Source organism: Diabrotica virgifera, chromosome 1 (genome assembly GCF_917563875.1).
Source record: "Diabrotica virgifera virgifera chromosome 1, PGI_DIABVI_V3a".
NCBI classification, from domain to species: Eukaryota; Metazoa; Arthropoda; class Insecta; order Coleoptera; family Chrysomelidae; genus Diabrotica; species Diabrotica virgifera.
Window position 1 is genome coordinate 5983246 of NC_065443.1, and position 26653 is coordinate 6009898.

General features: G+C 33.0%; 1 protein-coding gene across 3 annotated transcripts in view; it reads left to right on the forward strand.

Annotated features, from left to right (window-relative positions):
* LOC114335253 (myosin light chain kinase, smooth muscle) overlaps positions 1-26653 on the forward strand; it is a 123826-nt gene that overhangs the window by 92408 nt on the left and 4765 nt on the right. For all 3 annotated transcript variants that reach the window (XM_028285472.2, XM_050654332.1, XM_028285464.2), the window contains 4 exons: positions 280-483; positions 4462-4603; positions 10184-10383; positions 22068-22220. In XM_028285472.2, coding sequence (XP_028141273.1) covers positions 280-483; positions 4462-4603; positions 10184-10383; positions 22068-22220 — 699 coding nt within the window. The remainder of the gene's footprint in view (positions 1-279; positions 484-4461; positions 4604-10183; positions 10384-22067; positions 22221-26653) is intronic.

The window sequence follows — 26653 nt, forward strand, 5'->3', positions numbered from 1 at the left end:
ATGATCTCGTGGTCTTTGACATAAATTAATTTTCTAAATTTTTCCCATAAAATTATATTATAACAATATTAAGTGGTTTTAACCGTGTATACCTTGTAGCATCACTGAAGATGGAATTGTCATAACAAAAACGTTCTGTGATGTAGCCCGAAAGGGTGGTTTTTTAAAATAAATATACGAATATATCAGGATTTTTTAATAAATTTTTATTTTAATGACATTTTGACTCACATATGAAATTGTAATGTCATGCATAATTGTTGTTTTTTATTTTTCCAGAGGAAAATTTGGTACAGTATACAGATGCAAAGAAAAATCGACCGGATTGTGTCTAGCAGCAAAATTCATCGGTTGTCCTAAAAAAGAAGACAGACGAAATGTGGAGAGAGAAATAGATATAATGCGGTCTCTTCAACATCCCCGGTTAATTCAGATATATGATGCTTTTGAAAATGGAAAGATCATGACAGTTATTTTAGAATTGTAAGTAGTTTTGAGTTATTTTTGTACAATTCTCTTATCTTTTTTGTACCATTCTCTTATTTTTTTGGCACCAATTGTGAGCCCACGTTGGGCACCAATGTGTAACAATAGGTTTGTTCCAACTCGATACAAAACCGTTCTTGAATCGTTACGCGCATGCGCAATAACGAATAATTATGCGCAGTAAAACATTTTTCGTTACTGCGCGGTACACGAACCGTTCAAGAACGGTTTTGTATCAAGTTGGAACAAACCTATTATGCGCAAAAAAAGACGAATTACTCTGCAGCGCTGCTCTGTGGATCCACAATGTGGCTTAAACAGGCGATTTTGTAGCCCCAATGATTTTGTAATGACGCCACAGTGGCGAGGATCGGCGACTGCTGTGACGAGAAATCTGTATCAGCACTGATGATGATCTTTTCAAATCGAAAACGTTCTGATTTTAATGTAGCCCTTGAAGGATTTTTACCTATATAAATATACAGTGAGCACGTAAAGGTTGGAATAAATTCATTTTCTCAAAAACAGACGATTTTGGAAAAAAATCCCGAAACAGGTCAATTTTTATTTTTAAATTACGACATTTTGGCATATATATCATACTAGCGACGTCACCCATCTGGGCGTGATGACGTCATCGATGCTTTTTTTAAATGAGAATAGGGATCGTATGATAGCTCATTTGAAAGGTAATTCAATTCTTTATTCAGTAATATAAACATTAACATCATTATTTATACAGGGTGTCCAAAAAAAAATTTAAATTAAATTTATTGACATAAAAAGAAGAATGTGTGTAATTTATTTAATTCAAAATACATTTTACTGCTATCAGAAAACAGGAAACAATGTGTTTTGGCAAATAAATATTGTTTTTTGCTTAAATTCAATATTAAAGCAGCTACCCACCAGCCTCGTGACAATTTGAACATTTAATTTAAGCGAAAACCAATTATTTTTTTCAAATATACATTTTTTTCTGTTTTCTGAGAGCAGTAAAATGTATTTTGAAATAAATAAATTACATACATTCTTCTTTTTATGTCAATAAATTTAATCCAAAAAATTTTTTTTGGACACCCTGTATAAATAATTATGTTAATGTTTATATTACTGAATAGAGAATTGAATTACCTTTCAAATGAGCTATTACACGAACCCTATTCTCATTTAAAAAATCATCGATGACGTCATCACGCCCAGATGGGTGACGTCACTAGTATGATATATAGGCCAAAAATTCGTAAATTAAAAATAAAAATTGACCTGTTTCGGGATTCTTTTTTAAAATCATACATTCTCGAGAAAATGAATTTATTCCAACCTTTACGTGCTCACTGTATACCTTTTATAAAGGGTTTTTAATAATCTTTTTGAAGTTATACTTCTTTAGGCGCGATGGGAGTGAAATTTAATATGCGCGAATTCATCAAAAACCTTGTTCTCGGCGCAGACACATTATACCTTTGCTCTGATTGGGTGTTCAAATGACATGACAATAATTGTTCAATATGGAGGTTATGGATGAACAAATATTGTATATTAGTTTTTATTGTTGTCAGGACACAGACAAAAGCAAGTTTATAATTGTAGTAACTTTTTAAATAGTTTTTAAAAGCAACAGATACGTAATTAATTGTAAATGCTTCGGTATTGTAATAAAAAATTACATAGGTACTTACCTATTTGGAAAATGTATGTACCTATCTAGTAGGTAATGCTTTGATTTACATAAATTGATTACCAACAAAATTTCTACCACTCTTCATCTAATATAAATAATTGTTTTATTACTCTATGTTTTGTTGTATTTTAATATTTTAATTCCCTTTGTGAACACACACACACACACACAAAAATCAAACTAATTTGATTAAATTCAAATTTGTCAAACATTAAAACGTTCAGTTAGCCTACCTTCCCATATGACAAGTACGTGTAAATGGTCAAGTCGGGTGACGGGTATGTGTAAGTGGATTTCAAGTCTAAGCACGCGGGTTCGAATCCCAATGCAAGTTTTTATTTTTTTATATGTATATCTTATGATTGTGAATATATTTGTTATATAATTTTTTTCAAAAAATGCGTATTTAGTTAAAATTTTTGCCAACAATTATTGTTCAGAAATCATTTCTTTGGTGCATTTTTCAATGTGCTTGTGTGTGTTTTATTCTTTTATTTTTATAATTTTTGGTATTGTTTTAATAAAAATGTTTGGAAAGTAGTAAGTATTAAAATTAGTTTAATATTTAAATAAAATATAAATAAACTGTTTAAAGTACATATGTATATTAATTTGGTTGAAATCATATAATAGAAGTATAACTTCTTACGTGCGTACAAAGTACACACACATTCTTTTTTTATGTGGTATAGAGCCAGAAAAATTTTTCCTCGTGAATTTAATAAATTATCTGTTCAAAAGTGTTTGGTTCACGTCTAAAGTCTGTTGTCAACATCGTCGTAGATTCCGAAAAATTCCTGAGTCTCGGTATATTATCACAACAAATATTTAGGCCAGTGCAGTTTACTTCAAAATTTAACCTGCATACGCTCATCACTAGCGAGTAGCGAGGAGAGAGCTCTTTTTCTCTGAGTTTTATGAAACCCATGCATGTTTATCGTATTTTCAGATGAGTAAAAATAACGCCTGTGAACCCGAGAGTGTCTACTCAGCCAAGAAATAAATTTTACAGAGTGATCCGCAGTTCAGAATCGTCGTATTTTTATGTTTATTCTTGTTTAATCGATTATGAAAAAACTTTTGACACGGAATAACACGGAAATTCTTAAGATGAGACTGGACAGAAAATATTTCACGAATTTGGTTTGTTTGGGATTATCGCTAAACGTGCAGGATCTAGACATTTGTCTTTGGGAGAACTTTCAATGAAATGCCAACCACACGACAATACAAAAAATAAACCCAAACTACAAAAAATAAACCCAATCTACATAAAAGACATAACTATTAACGTATATGCATTAAGAGGAAACAGTAGCGATCAACAGGTAGCAATAACGCGTTCCAAGATTGCGGCTGTAATTTTGAATATTTTTTCGAGATATTTGGCACACGTATTCGTAATATAATAAAGAATGGCGGTACAGAGCCCAATTTGAAAGATATATTAATATGTGGAAATTACTCTGTAATTAAATACAATATTAAAAAAACGAGCCTGTACCGCCATTAAGAAGAACAAAAAAATACACTTTCTTCAAATAAACTTTTTTATCCCATGCCTGGATTTTGTGTCATTTTGGAACTACTAAAATTTGTTATTTCATTAGTAGTTCCAAAATGACACAAAATCTAGGCATCGGATAAAAAAGTTTATTTGAAGAAAGTGTATTTTTTTGTTCTTCTTAATGGCGGTACAGGCTCGTTTTTTAATATTGTATTTAATTACAGAGTAATTTCCACATATTAATATATCTTTCAAATTGGGCTCTGTACCGCCATTCTTTATTATATTACAAATACGTGTGCCAAATATCTCGAAAAAATATTCAAAATTACAGCCGCAATCTTGGAACGCGTTTTCGCTACCTGTTGATCGCTACTGTTTCACCTTAAGTTCCCTTACTTTTCATTAGCGCATTTATTGTTTATCTGTCTATGGTTTAAGATTTCACGACCGTAGAGGCAAGTTACGTAACAAAAAAAATAGTAAGGACTATTTTTGTAGAGAATTTTAAGATCTACAACTTTGGTTTAAGGTTTTTTTTTTGATAAAACTTACCGTTTTCGAAAAAAATCAAAAAAAATCTCAAATTTTGACCTTTGACCCCGAATAACTTTTGACGCACACATGGGATCGATGGGGACTTTTTAAACTTTATTTGTTATGGTATACCCTAGCTCTCCACCAAAATTTGGCTCTCCGGCAATTTTTGTTATTTGAAATGTCTATATAGACCGGGTTACAATGGCGATTAGTCACTACCACCGAATTTTTGTAATTTTTTCAGAATCGAAGGCGGCGAGTTGTTCGAGAGGGTCATCGACGACGACTTCATATTGACTGAGAAAAGCTGCACGGTTTTCATGAGGCAAATATGCGAAGGCGTCGATTTCATACACAAACAGAGGATATTACATTTAGACATGAAGGTAAGTGCCTTCAACAACGCTTCAACTTGGCTAAGGGACAGTGGCGTGCTGGCCATATAAATGAATCGGTGCAATCACCGAGAGGCCGCGGCCTCTTGAGGCCAGTCAAATAGGTTTTCACAGAAAATTTTAGATGTAATTAAAATATTTTTTTAATTTCTAATCGGATGTTAATTTTGCTAATAATAACAAAACATTTAAAAAAATTATTTTTTTTAATTGTGAAATACAGCTTGAGTAAATGAATAAGACTCTATAGTCTATATACATAAGTAGATTGCTACAGATAATATTATTTATTTTCATACATACAAGTATATTTATGGTTTTCCAATTTCCTTCAAACATGTATGTACTCTGCAGAATAAAAATGGAAAAACGTCTTGCACATTTTTGACCGAATTATTGGAAGTATCGAAAAACGATTTGATCAAGACACATCAAATCGTTTTATGATGATATTAAGCACTCTACATCCTAGAAATTTTGATACAATAAAAAATGGTATACTGAAAAATTTAGAAATTTTTATCCTACTGTTTCTGCGACTGCTGTTAGAGAAGAACTCGTGGATTTTTCTGATAAATGGATTGTATTAAAAAGAGGATTTTGCAAAATACATACTGACATTATAGAAGATCGAGTTAATGATGAATATGTTCAGTCTACAGAAAATATGAAGGATGATAATATGATATTATTAATCATAAGTGATAATGAACATGAAGTAACAAATGACAATATTGATATCGTGAAAACTTCACCTCTGTGTGGCACTAAAAAGTGTAAAGATTGTATATCTTGCTGTTACGCTGTTTTGCATAAGTACAACTTATATCAGTGTGCTGTGTGCTTATCCAAATTTAAATAGTATAATATAAATCATTTATTAACTCTTTCAGTGACACCAGTATCTTGCAAAAAAAGCTTTTCAACATTGAAATGCATAAAAAATCGGTTAAGAAGTACTTTAACGAAAGATCACTTTTATGCTAATGGCTATAGAAAAAGAAGCTTTGTATGAGTTTAAAAATGATGGAATAATCGACGTATTTGCTCAACAATCTACTTTAATGCGGAAATTATTGATCAAGAGTTAAGTAATTATTTTATAAAATAATCGCAAAAGAATATTTAGATTATTGCGTTGTATTAACATTTTAAATATTTTTAAATTAAAGTATTTGCACTCTTCTTGCATTTGTACTCTCTTGTATAATTAATTTACTAAAATTGAGCTTAATACATAATTGAACAATTCTTAAAATTCTATTTTACTTTTATCTTAATTACATCAAATTCATATTATATTTATTCAGGAAATTATGGTTTCTGCGTTACTGCATACAATTTTGTAAGATTATTATTCTTAAATGAAAAAATATAGCAAATTTAAAAAATCACTGAATTCGAAGTTTTATATTTGATTTAAAAATAATTTATATTTTTGTTTTTTTTTTTGTTTTTTTTTAAATAACGAATAAAACAGCCTGATGTATGAGGATGGTAAAACCATCCTGGTAAAATGAGGATGGGAGGCCGCTTTTCTATAAAATCACCGGGCCGCTTGAAAAGTTCTAGCACGCTACTGCTAAGGGAATGTTTATATTAAAAAGTTTCGGTTAGAAAAGTTGGGAAGGTACATTTGGAACATATTTTCTCGGCAAGTTTAGTCCATTAGTTCAAATAAAAATAAATAAAAAAAGTAATGCAGGCATTCAGTCTGTTTATTCCTAAAAGGTTTGTAGTAATATTTAAGATACGAGAAAACTAAAAGAAGAATATATACAGTCGAACCCGCTTATTACAATACCGGTTATAGGAACATCTCGGTTTAAGGAATAAAAATTTGAGGTCCCGAAACGTTTCTACTAGCCACCAATGATCGGTTATGAGAATATCCCGGTTTTAGGAATACTTCCTTTTGTTTGGCAGGAAGGCTATTCCAATAAGCGGGTTCGACTGCCATAGACATTATTCAGTCGGCCAGTTGAAATAGATTCTCCAATCAGATACATGCACAATCCTATCCCTAATACAAAATTATCATCATCGTCAGCAGTGATTTGACAATCCATTGTCGATCTTGGCCTGTTCGCAAAGAAATCGCCACTCCTGTCGCTTCCTGGCAACTTCCCTCCATCTTCTGACCCCTAGAATCTTTAGGTCTTCTTCCACATCATCAATCCATCTTCTTCGTGGTCGTCCTCTACTTCTTGTACCCTCTGGTTTTGAAAATGTTAAACTCTTAGTATATTCGTAGTCTAAAATCCTAGCAATGTGTCCAGCTTATCTAAATCTCTGCACTTTAACGAATTTCACAATATCTGGATCAGTGTATAACCAATACAAAATTAACGGATAATTAATAGAAGAGCATACCTACTATAAGAAACATACGAGGTCATTTGCTTCTCGTCTAGGGGTCCATCAAGACATTTTTAGTAGACAAACAATGAAATAATTCTGGACCACAGATAAGGTATTATAACATTTAGGATAAACGAAGAATGCAAATATAAAATTTCATACGTTCAAAATCAATTTGTACAAATCGTATAGATAGTCCAGGGTAATAAGGTTTTTTCCATGACACTTGAACAGCCAGGGAACTGAAGCGTTTTTTCGACAGGTAATACCTATAAGAGCAAATTGTAACTATTTCTTGCGTAGGATCAGGCGGCCATTTTTATTTATAAACAATTAAGTGTCAAAAAATAGCATTTTCCCCTTTTTTTTTCAAATCAACGGAAAACAGTGAAACTTATGATTTTTTTTAGTACAAATATCTTCGAGATTATGAAAAAAGCTTTAAAATGACTTATTACAAAGTTTGATATAATCATTTGTTGTTAATATAATTGCGAAAAAAGGTCGGATTTGCAAAAAAAAATATTTTCTCAATAACTGTTGTAAACATTAGTGTACAGCTTTGAAATTTTTGTCAAATGAGGGTTCTTTGGTGCTTAATATGTGATAAAAATTTCAAAGCGATTCATTTAATTGTTTAAATTTTATTCAAATTGTTTATCACAGTGAGCATTTTTTTTTGCAATAACATAAGTCAGAAAAAAATGACCTTAGAACCATTCCACAGGTGTCAAATGAAAGAGCATGAGCTATATTTTCAACTTGGTTTAAAAAAAGTGAATAAAAAATGCATGTATTAGTAAGAAATAATTATGCAAAAGTATCGTAAATCTTTCCTTATAAACTTTTTATTTTATTATTGTAAAAATGCATTTTTTATTCACTTTTTTAAACCATGTTGAAAATATAACTCGTGCTCTTTCATTTGACACCTGTGGAATGGTTCTAAGGTCATTTTTTCTGACTTATGTTATTGCAAAAAAAATGCTCTCTGGGATAAACAATTTGTATAAAATTTAAACAATTGAATGAATCGCTTTGAAATTTTTATCACATATTAAGCACCAAAGATCCCTCATTTGACAAAAATTTCAAAGCTGTACACTAATTTTTACAACAGTTATTGAGAAAATATTTTTTTTTTGCAGTTCTGACCTGTTTTTCGCAATTATATTAACAACAAATGAGAATATCAAACTTTGTAATACGTCATTTTTAAGCTTTTTCCACAATCTCGAAGATATTTGTACTAAAAAAATCATAAGTTTCACTGTTTTCCGTTAATTTGAAAAAAAGGAGAAAATACCATTTTTTGGCAGTTAATTGTTTATAAATAAAAATGGCCGCCAGATCCTACGCAGGAAATAGTTATAATTTGTTCCTATAGGTAATACCTGTCGAAAAAACGCTTCAGTACCCTGGCTGCTGAAGTGTCACGAACAGGGTATATTTTTGTCTTATTACCCTGGCCTAAGAATCGTGCATGTGTCTGACAAGAAACCTATAGGTAATGATATTGAATATTTGCTATGAGCCTGTAGCCAGCAGAGACTGGATATTGAATGGTGCGTACATATTAAATTTGACTAAATTTTTGTAGAGTGAATTTAGATTTCCCAGTTTTCCGAAATTCTTGCAATTATTATCGTCTTCAATCACATTTATTTTAAATAAATGATTTGGATACGCATGTCCAAAGCGTATAGTCGATTTATAATGGTTATACATTTACGTGGAGTTTTAAAACTCAAACCAAGTTGTTCTTTCATCTCTAATATTTCTTCTGTCATCCACTTATTCTTGGGAGTTGTTTCATTTTGAAGAAGAAAAGTGTAGTTCATGTCATCAAAATATTCTTTTCTGGTTTTCCAAGACTTGTTGTTCCAACATCATCCACAGTTGCCATATCAGAGAAAAAAGTGTTTATTTCTTCTGTACTTACATATATGCTTCTCTTGTATTGTTGTTTTTGAGTTTTTACTAATGTTAATGGTCTTTACCAAACCTAAAAAATCTGCATCTTAGGTAATAGATTTTTCTCTAATTTCGAGATTATCACTATTGCAAATATAGCTATTTCAAGTACTTGGTCTCGTGAACTTAAATACAAAGAACCAATTGCTAATTTGTAATAGCTATCTTTTGGAATATATGTGTTAAACGAAAAAGTAGTACCCAAATCAAAGATAATATAAATGAAAAAAATAAAATACAGTAGATAAAGTTAACACATATGAAATTACGACAGAAGGAATACAAAACAAACTGAAACAAGTATAAAACGCCAAAGCTGCTGAAAATGACAACCTACCGATAGATTTAGAGTAAAGGCCGAGCAAGTTAATCAGTAGAAATGTTACACAAACTTTTTAACAAGATATGGGCCGACAAGGAGCTACCAAAGGAATGGAAAGAGGGTGTAATCATTAAAATACCAAAAAGGACGATCTATCTAAGGAGATGAAATAATTGGCGAGCAATAAAACTGCCTAGTGCCACATTCAAAATAATGTCCAAGATCGTATTGAATAGAGAGTATAAACAGAGAGCAAATGTGGAATATTCTGAAAAAGCTGAATTAAACAAGTATTCGTACTTCCTCGGCAGCATTCCTCATCATAACGTATTGTTAACATTAAAAGAAGAAAATGGAAATAGATCGGACACACGCTAAGGAAAACCCAAAATAATATAACAAGACAGGCACTCGAATACATACTAGATGGAAAAAAGAAGAAGGGAGAGACCGGATAATAGGTGGAGATATCGAAAAATTGGCCTGATGTAGAGAGAAGTCAAATAGAGAGTGAGAAATATAGAGAAATGGAAAGACAGAAAAATTTTCGAAGGAATAAAACAGAAGAGGATGCGCTGATCCAGCCAATCAGCCAGCTTTCACTTTTGGCTAAGAAATTCAAGAGCACTCAATTCTCTCTCTCTCTCTTTCATTGAGAGAGAGAGAAAGAGAGAGATATGTATGTTTTAAGCGAACCGAAGAGTCTACTGAAAAATAACATTGTGTTTTGACGAAAAAAACTTGCGTTCTCTTTGGTAGTCTAAGTAGATGTCGAAAACTTTAATATAGTCTTTGTATACATTAAAAATTTTCATGGTTTATCCTTAGCACTTTATAAAATCTGCAACACTTGCTACTACACATCGTCTTTAATCTTTTAATCGCCACTCAACCACTCATTTAATCTGTTTCAGCCGGAAAACATACTTTGTCTGACGAAAACCGGAAACAGGATTAAGATAATCGACTTTGGGTTAGCCAGGAAGTTCGACCCCAACAAGAAACTCCAAGTTTTATTCGGCACTCCAGAGTTCGTAGCTCCCGAAGTCGTCAACTTCGACGAAATCGGATACGGAACGGACATGTGGTCGGTGGGAGTTATCTGCTATGTGCTGTAAGTACGATTTTATATTAAATAAGTTATAAAGTTTTGTTTTTGTGTTAAGTTAAGAACATCTTAGATATTTCCGATACTGGCTTTATACATTACAATGGTGCCCGGGAGTCCAGAATTTAATGCTTTATCAAAAAACTCAATTAAAAATTCATTTTTTCCTTTGCTTAATTTTTTTCTTGCGTTACTTTTGGTGTTTTAAATAAACGATTTTGACCAGAAGTCTATATAGACCGATGACTCTAGGTAGTATATACATACATAGGTCGTTCAATACTCCGGAAGCTCTTTTAATCCAGTTAACGCGGTTGATTAGTCAACATATATTCTTTAGTTAGACTATTTCTCAACGATTATTATGTTTTTTTGCTTGGTCTACTCTCTTTTTCCACTCGCTCCGGTCCTGAATATTTTCTCTCCAGTTTACAATTTCCCTCTTCGATATAGTCACTAGTAGTTGGTCTCTCCCTCTTATTTTTGGTCTTCGTCTGATATATTTATTACTGGTTTTCAGTTTGATATTTTCCTAGTTATAGTCCAGGAACCGAAGCTTTTCACCTCGCAATTTTTACAGAATGGATCGATTTGATTGAAAATTTGAGAATAAGTAGAGGATAGTCCAAGGATCAAAATATATATCATGCCAAAAGGCGCTTTTACCATGGGGGTGGTTGCCACCCCATTTCGGGGGTGGAAATTTTTTATTATATTTTGACCACAAAAGTTAATAAAAACGTTTATTCTAAGCAAAAAATGTTCTATACATTTTTTTGATAAAATTAATAGTTTTCGATTTATTCGCTATCGTAAATGTTAGTTTTATATCGAAAAAATCAATGTTTTTCGATAACACTAATTTACGACTCCCTCAATTTTTGCGGTAGAAAAAAATTTTTCAAACCAACTTCTTGAGAATTAAATAACCTACAATTTCATATTGAAACATTTTTTCGTATCTCTAATGCTAATCTTTCTATTCTGAAGAAAGTGGCATTTTTTACCAAACTACAAAAATTCGTTATTCGCTTCTAACTCCAGTTTTTTTAAAAACTAATCATTCTAAGCCAGTTAAACTTTTAGAATCTATTAATAATACATAAATAAAGAAAAATGAATAAGGCCAATAACTAAAAGCACCGCTAACTTTCATTGTTATGCTTCCAATTCGATTTCCCTTTAAAAAAAATAAGTATTGATTTTTTAACAGTAACTTTTTTATTTTTATCTTAGAAAGCTTGTTAAAAAATAATTTTGTAGATTTTTATAAGATCTATAAGCCTGTTAATATTAAATCTTTTTAAAGTCCTCAGTCGCAAAAAGAGGTTACTTTGAAAGTGTTGGTAAAGGTAGTTCTTGCATGCTATTACAAGTTTTAATTGTTAATAGCTTACTCAATTTTTACCCTAGAAAAAATCTTTGCAAACCGGGTTCTTGGGAATTAAATAGGCTACAATTTTATATTTAAACATTTTTTCGTATCTATGATGCTAATCTTTCTATTCTGAAGAAAAAGCCATTTTTTTCCAAACTACAAAAATTCGTTATTCGCTTTTGACTCCATTTTTTAAAAAAAAACTAATCATTCTAAACCGGTCGAATTCTAGAACCTATTAATAATACATAAGTAAAGAAGACCAAATAAGGTCACTGACTAATTTTAATTAGGGTGGTGATTAGGAGATTGCTTCCGATCACTTTTTCGCTGAAAAAAAAATAGGGACTGACATTCTTTTCATTATAAGTCACTTAATTTTTTAGTAGAGACTTTTTTTATTTCTGGAAATAGATATTTTTAAATACTTTAAATTAGTTTAAACAAGTGATCCTCGAAAAATGCATAGTTTTCCCACTACAATATTTAGCATTTGACGAAGAATAGCTAACATATAATAAAGTATAGCTGGATTACTATTGGTCTTAAAGAAAATTACATTTTTGCTAATTAAAGTTGTTTTGATAAAACGAAAACTTTTGGAGTTATTAGCAGAAAACTTATTAAAAACATTGATTTTTTCGATATAAAACTAACACTTTCGATAGCGAATAAATCGAAAACTATTCATTTTATCAAAAAAATGTATAGAACATTTTTTGCTTAGAATGAATGTTTTGCAACCACCCCCTAGGTAAAAGCGCCTTTCGGTATCATATAGATTTTGATCCTTGGACTATCCACTACTTATTCTCAAATTTTCAAGCAAATCGATCCATTCTGTAAAAGTTGCGAGGTTTTGTCCTATTTTAAGCTTCATTACTTGGATTATTAGTGCGTCTTCTCCTCTTATTTGTATGTGTCCAAACATCTCAGTTTTTGTATTTTAATAAAATTTACTACACCTTCCCCTTCGGTTATGTTTATTATTTCATGGTTAAACAGTCTTCTATATTTTCCTTGTTCTGTCTTTACTGAGCCGTGTGTTCTCCTCATATTTTTTTCAATTATTCTTAATATTGTTCTGAAGCTATTTTCTTGTGGCATCTTAATGCAATGCTTTAACTTTTAATGCTTTACTATTTAACCATGCGTAAGACGCCAGTATCCAATTCTTAGTCTTCTTATGACAACTTTGTCCCTTCTACAAAGTTCTGTTATTTTTAAGGTAGGAATTCGGGATTGAATATCATGAAGTTTTGAGCTTGTTCTCTTGAGGTAAATCTGCCCCAAGTTGAATACTTTCTATTGGAATATCAGAACTAAATGTCTCTTTAACCGCTTAATCTGCATTTTTTCCTGTAATATCTATGCGATGGAGTTGTAGATATGAATCACTGGATTTTGGGTGTACATATTCTTGATATGTACTATATTTTGAGACCCCTTAAAAAACCAATTTTATTTATAAAATTGATTTTTGTCCTTTATTTTTTATTATAAACGTAACAGAAAAAAAATTAGTGAATTGTATACAGGGTGTCCAGAAACTCAACCGACAAACGAAAACAGGAGACTGCTCAGGTAATTTTAAGACATTTTAACTTAATTCATCTAGTCCGAAAATGCTTCCTAAGCGAACGGCTCCACGAGCGACAAGTTTACGCCAGCAGTAGCCGTAAAACCAACTTAAGGTTCCGCGAAACAGAATAGGAATAGCCGAACTGAACCGACTACGCACAAGTCCTGTAGTCGGTTCAGTTCGGCTATTCCTATTCCGTTCCGCAGAACCTTAAGTTCGTTTTACGGCTACTACTGGCGTAAACTTGTCGCTCGTGGAGCTAGAGCTCTTTTAAGATGGCGTCTTGTAATTAGTTTTTCTTAAATATCTCCAGAACGCTTCTATTTAGAAAAATGAAAATTGGTACACATATTTATCTTCCAGAGATAAATCGATTCCATCTATTGCGAATTTCTAGTACCGGTCATAGGCGTCCGTTTTGGGTAGGGCAACGGTTATTTTATTGCATAACTTTTATGTCTTTAACTTTTAAGCATTTTTGACACTGGATTATTAAATTGTGAGATATTCTAGTACTAAAAGGTACTCTTGGTTTAAGTCGGTAGCACACACCGTTTTCTAGAAAAAATCGACTTGAAAAGTTTTCGTTTTTTGAATTTCCAAAAAAAAATATTTAAAAAAACATTTAGAAAAACGAAAACTGGTACGTTTATTTATATTCCAGAGATGAATCGATTTCATTAATTGTGATTTTATAGTACCGGTCATATTCGTCCGTTTTGGGTAGGTCAACGGTTATTTTATCGCATAACTTTTTGTCTTTAATTTTTAAGCATTTTTGACTCTGATTATTACATTATGAGGTATTCTAGTAGTAAAAGTTACTATTGTTTTAAGTTGGTAAAATACACCGTTTTTTGTAATTGTTTCAATTATTTTTCAAATTCAAAAATCGAAAAATTTTCAAATTAATTTTTCTAGAAAACGGTGTGTCTTACCGACCTAAATCAGGAGTACCTATTAATACTAGAATAAATCACAATTTCATAATCCAGTATCAAAAGTGCTTAAAAGTTAAAGACAAAAAAGTTATGCGATAAAATAACCGTTGCCCTACCCAAAACGGACGCCTATGACCTGTATTAGAAATTCGCAATAAATGGAATCGATTTATCTCTGGAAGATAAATATGTGTACCAATTTTCGTTTTTCTAAATGGAAGCGTTCTGGATGAGGTATTTAAGAAAAACTAATTACAAGACGCCATCTTCAGAGAGCTCTAGCTCCCTTAGGAAGCACTTTCGGACTAGATGAATTGGGTTAAAATGTCTTAAAATTATCTGAGGAATCTCCTGTCTTCGTTTGTCGGTAGAGTTTCTGGACACCCTGTATATTATCAATGTACCGGGTGTCCCAATAAGAATTGCTCTCGGCTATATCTCAGGAACCGTTTATAGTAGAGCTTTGAAATAAAAAATTTTATAACAAAAGTTGCCTCAGGAAAAGCCTGGAAATTATTTTCATAATTGTGGGTCCACCGCTAGAGGGCGTAATTGAATATCAAAAATAAAAAAATCTAAATTTTACAAAATTTTCCTAATGAAGGGGCACTGGAAATCCGATTATTGTATTCTTCATCAAATTCTGCGCATATTTGATTTAACAGGTTTAACTCTACCTTTACAAATAAGAGGTGGGGGTGAGTGGGAACCTTGTTATGAAAAAATGGCTGTAAGTCCGGTTCTGCTAAATCAAATTTTGAAAACTGGGTCTTGTTGAAGACAGATCTTTTTCTTCAATGTAAGCGTGATAATTTTGAACCATCCTAATAAGTAATAAGCCAGCTGGGAGGCGTTATTTAATTTTTTTCAGAAATCTAGTTTTCTTTGGAAAATATTAAATACAAGTATGCATTTTTAATCATACTTTATAAAATTAGATTAAATTAGCAATAGAATAGCGAAAACCGCATGTCGATACCTATCTTTTTTCTATCTCAAGATATCTCGAGAAACGTGTAAATTTTATACACAACTGTTACTATCACCGGTAAACTAAGTTAATGAAAAGTAGTGTGCTGTGGAAAAAAACAAAATAACATTTTCCGGATATCAACGTATAAAAATATAATTAATTAAAACAACAATATAAAGAGAAACAATACTATTAAAATTAAATATAACACAGAACAAAAAGAACTACTTAGTGACGACCTAAATATTCAAATTGTTGCCCATCATACACTACTCTAGAATACATTATCCAGAGAATACTAAACGCCATTCAAAGCATATCGAGAGCAGAAATTGAGACTGCTGTTCAATCTACTCTTGAAAGAGTAAATGTTTACAACGAAAATGATGGGCAAAAATTTGAACGTTTATGTCATCACTAAATAGTTGTTTTTATTTCTTTGTAATAGGGCTTTTCAACGCTTCTCATTTGTTTCGAGCCTCTGTCATATGCCGTATAATCCGTGTATAATATTAATATACGAGATATGAACGAGGCTCGAAACAAATGAGAAGCGTTGAAAAGACCTAATATACGTTGACAGCTGGAAAATGTTTCTTTGTCGTTTCCATAGCACACTACTTTTAATGAATTTCGTTTACCGGTGACAGTAACAGTTATGTTTTTAAATTTACACGTTTTGTAAGATATCTCGAGATAGAAAAAAGGTATTAACATGAGGTTTTCGCTATTCGGTTGCTAATTTTGTCAAATTTTGTAATATGGTATTAAAAATGCATGTTTGTATTTAATATTTTCCAAAGAAAACTAGATTTCTGAAAAAAATTAAATAACGCCTCCCAGATGGCTTATTACTTATTAGGATGGTTCAAAATTATCACGCTTACATTGAAGAAAAAGATCTGTCTTCAACAAGACCCAGTTTTCAAAATTTGATTTAGCAGAACCGGACTTACAGCCATTTTTTCATAACAAGGTTCCCACTCACCCCCACCTCTTATTTGCAAAGGTAGAGTTAAACTTGTTAAATCAAATATGCGCAGAATTTGATGAAGAATACAATAATCGGATTTCCAGTGCCCCTTCATTAGGAAAATTTTGTAAAATTTAGATTTTTTTATTTTTGATATTCAATTACGCCCTCTAGCGGTGGACCCACAATTATGAAAATAATTTCCAGGCTTTTCCTGAGGCAACTTTTGTTATAAAATTTTTTATTTCAAAACTCTACTCTAAACGGTTCCTGAGATATGGCCGAGAGCCATTCTTATTGGGACACCCGGTACAAAGACACTGTAAATGATGCTTTGATTTTTGCCCAATAGTTTATTTAAGACTAGCTAGAGGAAACTGTCACTGTACCTACATATTATTATTATTCTGATCTACTGGCTGAATTTTAGCTGAACTAACAACAGCTTCGTATTTCGTGGAATTGTTATACTTTTCCAATAATAACTCGACTAATATTTTTTCTCAATTGAATATTTTGGCCAGTCAAACAAAAACATTCCGTAAAAAAATAAACACATCTTCGGCTTGGCGTTGAGCATTTTTAAAACAGATGAAAATATATTTAAAGGCATGCGACGTCATTGTCATTGTGGTGACACCCACTGACGAAATATATCAGGTGTTTTTTCTTATAATTTTTTCAGTTTCATATACAAAGTGAGTTTTAAGTATGGAGCGCCTCAATTAAGTATCTCGGAATCGGCTTGCACTATGTTTATAGATTTATTTTTCAAATCTTCAGTTTTCAGAAAATCTAATGAACTTTCTTCTTTCAAATGGACCACCATGTATATTTTTTGTCTTTTATTTTTCATCTACTGAAAAGCCCTTACGTGAAAGAAATTATTTTATTAGAAATACGGAAACAAATAATGCTTGCTAACAAAGCATACTTCTCTCTGTCGCAGGTGTTTGGATCCAAAGACATACATAGAGAAGTAAAGTTTAAAATATAAAACCATCAACCTTTGAGTTTGAATTTTTTTATTTTTTGCTTTTTGGTTGATTTTTTTTAATATTTTTAATTGGAGTCACTCGTAACTAAATAAAAGCGTTTCATAAAAAATTTGTTTTCATATTTTTTAATTTTTAGTCTTAGACTTTTCAAGCATGAAAATATAATATATCGTTGTGTTTAAAAAAAAGGATGTATATGATAGACACATTTAACATTTGATACATACATTGTACAATTTCCGTAATTTCTTCATACATTTCTTAATTTTTTTTTTTTTTTTATTTTAACCCCACATTTATTACAATCTATCTATACAATCTAAACCTAAATGTTTAGGTAGATAACAGACAATAAGTAATAGGACTGACAATAATTAGGAATGACATGTAGGGAGGCATCCAGTGATGCACCCCTTTTTTAAAACTTAGCCTACAACACTGACTATTTCTGACATAAACTTATACACATTAATTTAGTACCTATTGTTCACTTAACTCTAACGGAACTTTTCGTTTTAACCTACGAACAGTACGCGGTTTATTCACTAAATTTTTTGCTAACACGTTTGGATGCACTTTAAGTTTTTCTGTATGTTTTTTCGCGCACTCTTTTATGTCATCTTTGACGTATGGTAGTCCGGCGTCCCGATGGATGGCTTCATTGGTTATGAACCATGGAACTCCTAGTATTGATCTCAATATTTTGGACTGAAATCTTTGTATGATTTCAATGTTGGAATGTGCGGCGGTTCCCCATAATTCTATCCCATAAGTCCACACTGGTTTTAGGATGGATTTGTAGATTAATATTTTATTTTCAGTTGATAGTTTTGATTTTTTGCCCAACAGCCAATATATGGTTCTTAACTTATGACCCAGTTGTTTTCGCTTAGTAAATATATGCTTCCTCCAGTTTAATCTTCTGTCCTTCTTGTGGGATTCCTTTATCGTTTAAGTATACAGCCGGACATGTTTCCCTACGCGTGGTAGATGTTAGGTGTAGCGATTTGTTTTCATTAATTTTGACTCTCCATTTTGTCATCCATTGTTGAATTTTATTTAGATTATTTTGTAAGATTTCTGAGGCTATTTTGGGATTTTTGTTCGATGATAGTATTGCCGTATCATCCGCAAATGTGGCTGTAGTGATATGTGTATCTGTCGGTAAGTCAGCAGTGAATATAAGGTATAATATAGGTCCTAGTACACTTCCTTGGGGCACCCCAGCGAGAATTTGTTGTATGTTTGTGTATTCATTCTCATACTTTACCTGGAAGTTTCTGTTGGTGATATATGACTTTAAGAGTATATAGTAATTTGTAGGTAAATTCTGTTTTAGTTTACATAATAGGCCTTTATGCCAGACTTTATCAAATGCCTGACTTACGTCCAGAAATACCGCCGAGCAGTACCTATTATTTTCAAAGTCCTCGTTGATTCTCTCTACAATTCTATGTACCTGTTGTATTGTTGAATGTTGTTTTATAAACCCAAATTGGTGTGGTGGTATTAGTTTTTTGTTTTCTAGTATAGGCATTAGCTTAGTAAGTGTCAGCTTTTCAAAAACTTTGGATACCACGGGAAGAAGACTAATAGGACGGTAGGACTGTACATTTTCTGGTTCTTTTCCTGGCTTTGGTATCATTGTTATTTGTGCTAGTTTCCACTGTGATGGGAAATGACCTAGTCTCATTATAGAGTTAAATAACTGTGTCAGAAATTGGAAGCCTTTCTCTGGGAGTTGCTGAAGAGTTTTTCCTGTAATCAGGTCGTATCCTGGAGCCTTTTTTGGATCGATGTTGTGTTGTATAATATTTTTTACCTCATTTTTTGTGAATCTTTTTTCAGGAAGTTCTAGTTGATAAGGTTTTGTGAGTATCGAAATAATTTCTTCTTCAGTTTGTAGTGAGTAACTTCCCTCATTTGATGTAAAGACTTTTTTAAGGTGTGTCGCAAATGTTTCGGCCTTTTCTAGAGGACTTCTCGCCCATTGTCCTGTTTGTGTTCTTAGTGGTGGGACTGTATAGTTCTGCCTTCGTAGAGTCCTTGTAGCCTTCCATAACGAGTAGTCAGTAGCTTGAGTTGCATCTAGTTTTTGTAGGTATTCCTGAAAGCTTGCATTTTTTTCTGCTATTATCAATTTTTTTAGGTCTTTTTGTGCTTTATTGAGGTTTGTTTTACTTTGAGGTGATCTTGATAATTGCCATTGTTTTCTGAGTCTTCTTTTCTCAATTATTTTTTCATGTATTGTATTGGAACAGTGTTTGTTCATATGTCGATTTGTAGGTAATGGTGTTGAGTTCCATGCTGCTTCCTGTAAAACTGTGTTAAAATGTTCTACTGCTTGTTCGATTTGTTTATCGGTCTTTAGTGGGATGTCTAAATTGATTTGATTATTTACTTGATATCTAAAATAACTCCAATTTGTTTTGTTGTTGTGTAATATACAGCTCCTTTCTATTTTTGTTATGTTTTTGCTTACAGTTATGATAACAGGTGAATGGTCAGAGGATAAATCGTAACAAGACTTTGGTTTAAAGTATTTTTCATTTATTCCTCTCACTATAACAAAATCGAGGAGATCTGGAATTTTCGCAGGGTCTGTAGGCCAGTATGTTGGCCCCCTTGTGGTTACTATGTTCAGATTATCTATTAGTATTTCTTTTTGTAGTTCACGGCCTTTGGTATTAATAAGTCTAGATCCCCACATTAGATGTTTTGAATTGTAGTCTCCGCCACAAATAAACCTAAGTCCAAGTGTATCAAAAAAGGTTTTAAATTCTGGTTGTTTAATTGAATGTTTTGGTGGACAATATATAGCTGAAAAAGTTATAGGTCCTGTCCAGTCTTCTACAACTACATTTGTGGCCTGAATATGTGCTTTTTGATAGTGAGTTGTCTGGTAATGTTTGATGTTGTTTCTTATAATGATTGCTGTCCCACCATGTGCAGTTCCATCTGGATGTGTTGTGTGATATATTTTATAGTTGTGAAATTTTATGAAACTTTTTTTCGTGAAGTGTGTTTCTGAAATCAGTATTATGTCTAATTGGTGATTAGCTATAAATGCATACAACTCATGTTTGTGTTGTGTCAAGCCATTAGCATTCCATATGGCAAATTTTAGTGTATTAGCCATTAGTTCATTTTTGAGACAAGTGTTGTTAATAAGTTTAGCATGGTGCTCATTTGTTCCATAAGCCCTTTCATCATATTCTTTAACTCCTGCATGTCATTTGCCTGAGTGACCATTGTAATATCTTGTTGGTTGGTATTTACCATTTGAGCATATGTAGGTCTTTGTGTTGTACTTATATTTGTTGTAGCCACTGGTAGCTGTTGGTTTTGTAGTTGATTCGGTGACTCTTTCTTTCTTAAGGTTGGAAATCTTGCTTCTTGCAGTTGTTTATGTACACTGCATCCTCTGTAATTCGCTGGGTGGTTATTACCGCAAAGTACACACTTTACTAGATCAGATCTAATTTTGTTAGGGCAATCAGCTGTTTTGTGATTTAGAGCACATTTTACACACCTGTATTGATGATAGCAGAAATTTTTTGTGTGACCATATCTTTGACATCTGGTACATTGTACTAATTCTCTTTTTAGCCTTGGGGCTTCGACATCAATTTTTCCGTTGAGTAAATATTCCATCTTATAAATTTCTTTATTATTATCTTGCATTTTTAAGTCCACAAAAAATAGTGGTAGGGGTTTTTTTGTAATTCTTTGTAGTATATTCGTTATTTGTAGAACTATATGTCCTTGGCTCTCTATTTCTTTTTTGATTTCTTGTATATTCACTGTAGGATGAAGATGGCGAATCACTACTCTAAAGGGTTTATCTTGCTTCTTACGATATGTATGATATTCGGTTTTTTTCTCATCAAGTGCTTTTATTATACTGTCGTATATTTCAATTGTTTGGGCCTGTACCTTGACTTGTTCTTCATTCAACACTCTGATTAAATGTTTATCTTTGGCTATAGTGTTTAGTAGTTCGTTTAATGGTTGGATGTTTTTAACACCGGCAATAAATATTGGTGGGGGCTTCTCTTCCTGTTTTTTTTCCTCTTCAGTATCTGCTTCTTGTGTCTCTTCATTAATTAATACATTAAATTTATTTGCTGTTGGTGTGTTGAGCCAGTAGTTATCTATTTTGGTTTGTTTAAGTTTGGAATGTTGTTCCGGACTGGTTCTCCCACGTTTTTTATTTGGAACTATCCGTAATTTCTTCATACATTTCTTAAATGAAGATCATTATTTACACCTACTACGTACAGTTTTCGCAGTCTTTACATCTCTTGTAATGCTTTACTATTGCACGGTGTAGACCCACGGTCTCTTCGATGCGCAAGCCGTCTAATGATTGTACTCGGCTCAATGCAACGTAAGCCTGTCCTTTTGCAAACACTTTCGGGTCCAAGTTAATTGTGTCGGGCTTAAAAAATTAACATAAAAAGTGAAATTATGTATAGTTCATATAATTAGCTACAATCTCTAAAAGTTTTATGTTTCTACATTGTAAAAAACAAGAAAATTTAAGCATTTTCGATTAAAATCGTTTTTTTTTTGTATTTAAACAATTAATAAACATTAAAAAATTGTTATTGGCTATTCGTGTCTTGTTCCCGCGAATGCATATGTCTGCAAATTTTCATTCATTTGCATTGAAGAAAAGGCAGTCAAATTAACATCTAAATATTTGACCCAAACGATTGAACTAAAAAACAAGCGTTTAAAAATTAAACGTGGTGCATTAATTTTGCCAGGAGTTTATTTACAATTTAAGTTTTAGCTAATTTCTAGTAATTTAATTATTATATTTTTATTAATGTATTACAGGTTATCTGGTCTCTCTCCATTTATGGGTCACACAGACGTGGAAACCATGGCGAACGTCACCATAGCCAAATATGACTTCGAGGATGAGGCATTTGATGAAATATCGGAAAACGCAAAAGACTTTATAAGAAAACTCCTCATCAAAGACATGAAGTAAGTAAAGTTACACCCAGTACGATTGTAATTAATTTAATGTAGATAAAACGGTTCAAATAGCAAACAATCATTATAGTTTTTAATTTATTTTTGTAAAGTTTAGTACAACTTGAAAAATCTACCGGTGCGGTGTAACAGATTATATAAAGACAAACAACTAATGTAACATTGTTTTAGTCAACGTTAGTCGCTTCCCGGATTCTCATTAAGAACAAAATAAACACTACTTTAAAAATACACCTTCATTTTAATTACCTGCTAAAATGTCACATCACTGAACTTGACTGATCGATCAGTTTTGGCAGTCCTTACTACCCTTGACTTTGAAAATCGGGCTAGAATAAAAATTGAGTGGATTCACAGAGAAAAAAGTTTTATTATATAAGAAAACCTGTATTCTGATGATGGAGCTGACGACAAAAAAGTATTTATATCTTTACACCATTTCCTTTAATATAGTGGACCAAAAATCTTGCAAAATGAAGATTTGAAATTTGGTATTTGTAATGTTGCCAAACTTAAAAAATTAAAGTGAAACTTTAACCAAAACATAGGGATGTTTATTCAACGAACTGTCAATACTGATGGAATGGCCCCGTCCCATTCAAACAGTGAAGCGAGATTGCGGCCAACATACAAGAGAGAGGTCCTAGAGAGAGACAGAGAATGCCAGGGAAAATTTGCCAGATGTGATTTTATAAATCCCCCACTTAGAAACTGAAAAATATGAGAGTATAATATACAGTTCTATGTATATTCGCAAATTGAATTTACTATGACTTCTTAAAATCGTCCATAATTGTCGCCGCAAAAAATCCCCCAACCATTTCTGCTTAGAAAAGCTGCTCCCCTCGACGCTTTCAAGTTACTCCAAAATTGTGGGAAAATACCCCAATCTGGCAAGCCTGACTACCACTATCAATTTTTTTGTTTACGAAAGATGGCGATTATCTTCCATCCTTCCCTGACCACGCTATCTCATCCTGGCCGCATTAAATTCGCTTCATGCCCATTCCATCAGTATTGACAGTTCATTGTGTTTATCACTGTTGTTTTAACTTCATCAGGTTTTATATTGTTGGCTATAGAAATAAAAGGTACAAATTGTTACTTCCGGTTGCATTGACAGTTTAGTTCTGACATCGTTCAGGAGTTTCCCTTAGGTACCATCAGTTGCCATCGACCGCTCAAGATATGAGGTAGCTGAACCTCGAGGACGTGTCCCAACTCATGTGAGGGTCAAATGGTGCCCGGTGCTTAATCATGTATTATTTATAACATCCATTTTATTTAAAACAATTTTTGTCAATGTATCCACGACTGTAGCATTTTAAAGAGTCTTTACTCATAGCCCTTTAGCCGCTTTTGGAGGTTTTGTATGTGAACAACCTGTTCAGCACTGATGATGATCTGTATTCAGATCGAAAACGTTGTGCATTTTTTATGTAGCCCTTTAAGGGAATTTTAATCAATTAAAATCCTTTTATAAAGGATTTTAATTAATTTTTCCTGATATATGGTATATAGCCAGCTACAGGAAAAACTTTTTTCCTTGTGAATATGTACCAGCTCTAGAGCCGATTAGAAAATGATTGTTTGCTCTTTGACCGTGAATATAAATATAACTTGGCATGGATGCTGCATTTTAAAGGTAATGGAATTTGTGACTTCCAATCTAAGGTTGTGTAATGCAATTAATTCGTAAAAAATAGTAGTTTTTCACACTTCATTTCATTTAACACGTGGTATATCGCTTGTGGTGTTGATATAAACACGGAAACCAGTAGATAAACATAACTGGGAGGTTTAGTTTTCTAAAAATGCAAAGTCTTGTTCAAATTACTTTTAGGTAGGTTTAAAAAATCACTTATAAATAAAAAAAGATACAAAAACTGTCTATCGAAACACGGAAAATATGGAAAGACAAAATAAAAAAAGCTTTACCGGAGAATATGAGAATTTAAAGAAGCTAAAACTAGAGGCTACGGAGATGGACGCACTAAGACGATCAAACAGGACATCAAACTTGGAGAGGATTCGAAATGAAATAATAAGAGAGAGAATGGGTGTAACAAAAACAATTACTGACTACATAGAGGAGAAACAATTAATCTGGTACGGACACGTTCAAAGGATGAGCGAGGAAAGACTCCCTAAAAAGACAATGAGATAGATACCAAGAGAAAAAAGAAAAAGAGGAAGACTGAAAAAAATTTGGATTGGTGGTATAAGGAGATCTATGAGTGAAAGAGGATTATCCGATGAGGACTGGAACAATTGAGTGAACTGGCGCTTAGGCATCGACAACGTCGCATACAAATAGACTACTCACTCATCACTCAACACCAAAATATCTTGGAGTAACTCTTGACATAACTCTGTGGTTTAAAGAACCCTACAAAAATCAGCAGCTAAACTATAAATGCGAAATAACACAATCCAAAAGCTATGTGGTACCACATAAGTTTCCTCAACCTCCTTACTCAGGTCATCCGCTTCCGGATAAACATACTCGGCAGCTGACCGCTGAGCATGTTTCCCGGTATGGCTCAATAGTAAACACACATAGATTGTTGATACCCAATTAAACCAGACAATGTGAATTGACAATTAGCCCAAAACCGAACTCATAGCTTCTCATTCTGAGTCATATCTCATCGATGAAACTACGAAGAAGTCATTATTTTCTCAGAGAATATAGAAAAATGCAGGCTAACCATCGACTTCCCAACTACCAAGACAAGCTTGGTATCGAAATGTATAGACTACTCTCCAGATATCCTCCATTTTTAAAGGCCACCTTCTTCAGGAACATTTCAGGCTTGCCAATGCCTGGAGAAGACTATAGGAGAGCGATTCACTACAGGAAGTACACCAAATGGCCTATATTGATCAGAAACCACCAGGCTTTGAACTGCTCCACGTTACATGGACAACACTGAAGAAAATAAGAACAAGCAGCGGTAGTTGTGCTAACAGAATACATCAATGGGTAATCATGGGCAACAGCCCTCACTAGTAATGCCCGGTATACACCACAACGATTTATCGTAGCGATATGACTGCGAGTACTTTGTACAGTATCGAACATCCATTGAGTGTCTATACGTCTACAAAATTTACATCGATCGTCAGTTTCTTGCCTGCCAATCGGTTACACCAACCTAAAATCTGCACCAATTTTTGTACACACCATCTATAAAACTGCACAAACGAACTTGCAATCACATTGCTACGATCAATCGTTATCGTGTATACCGGGCATAAAAAATGTGACTATGGTGCGCAATGATAAATTATTGTCACATTGTTGAAGAATACCCCTGAAGGCGGTTCCCTGGAGCTTTGAGTTCCTGAATGCGGCTGAAAATGTTTTAGATATATTGATACATTATTTGTTCTTTTGTAATACGCCATGTAATACTTTTCTATTGTTTTTGATTAATTAAATGGATCACAACTATAAATTCACGTCAGAAAACATCACGATAGTAAACTATGAAATGAACTCAAATCGGGAGTGTTTGATTCTTTATAGCTTTAGCCAGACCAATATTCGAAGAGTAATATGAAAATTCTGAAGGAGTACTTAAAAAAAAGATTACAGCTGTAATGATTTCTTGCACTTCGACATAATTTCATACAGACATTATTAATTATAGGGAGAGATTTGAAAATAGTGCGTAGTCTAGGCAATAAAACTGTCTGTATCATCATCATCATCATTCAGCCTATACTTGTCCACTGCTGGACGTAGGCCTCCCGTAGTTCACCCCACAAATCCCCCTCCTGAGCCGCTTGCATCAAATTTTGGCAAATTCACAGCAGGTTACCTGTCCATCTTGTTGGTGGTCACCCTCTACTCCGAAAGGCGTCCTGTCTGGGTCTCTAATCGAGGATACGTTTTGCCCATCTGCCTTCCATCGTTCTCGCGACGTGCCCTACCCAGTTTCATTTTAAGGTCGATATTCTTTTGATTGTGTCGGTTACTCCCGATCTACGGTGCAATTCTGTGTTGGTTATGCGGTCTCTTAGGATTAATCCCAACATGGACCGTTCCATTACCCTCTATGTAGTTCGAATTTTGTTTGCGGACGTCTTAGTGAGCGTTAGCGTTTCCGCACCTAGGTTAGAACTGGCAGCACACACTGATCAAGGATCTTTCTGTTTAGACAGATGGGAAGAATTAATTTAAAAACGTCTCTAAGCTTTCGATAAGCCGCCGAAGTCAACCCTATTCTACGTATTAGTTCATTGGTCTGGTTGTCTCTACTAGCTACATTAACTGCCTGTATACTAGAAAAAAAAGTGGTTACCGGGCATGCGTATTATACATACATACTCGCAAGTAAACAATATAAAACCCAAGGAATTATACAGCTGAGTACAGGTCTAACTAAAAGTTTCATATTCAAGAAAGATAAAACACT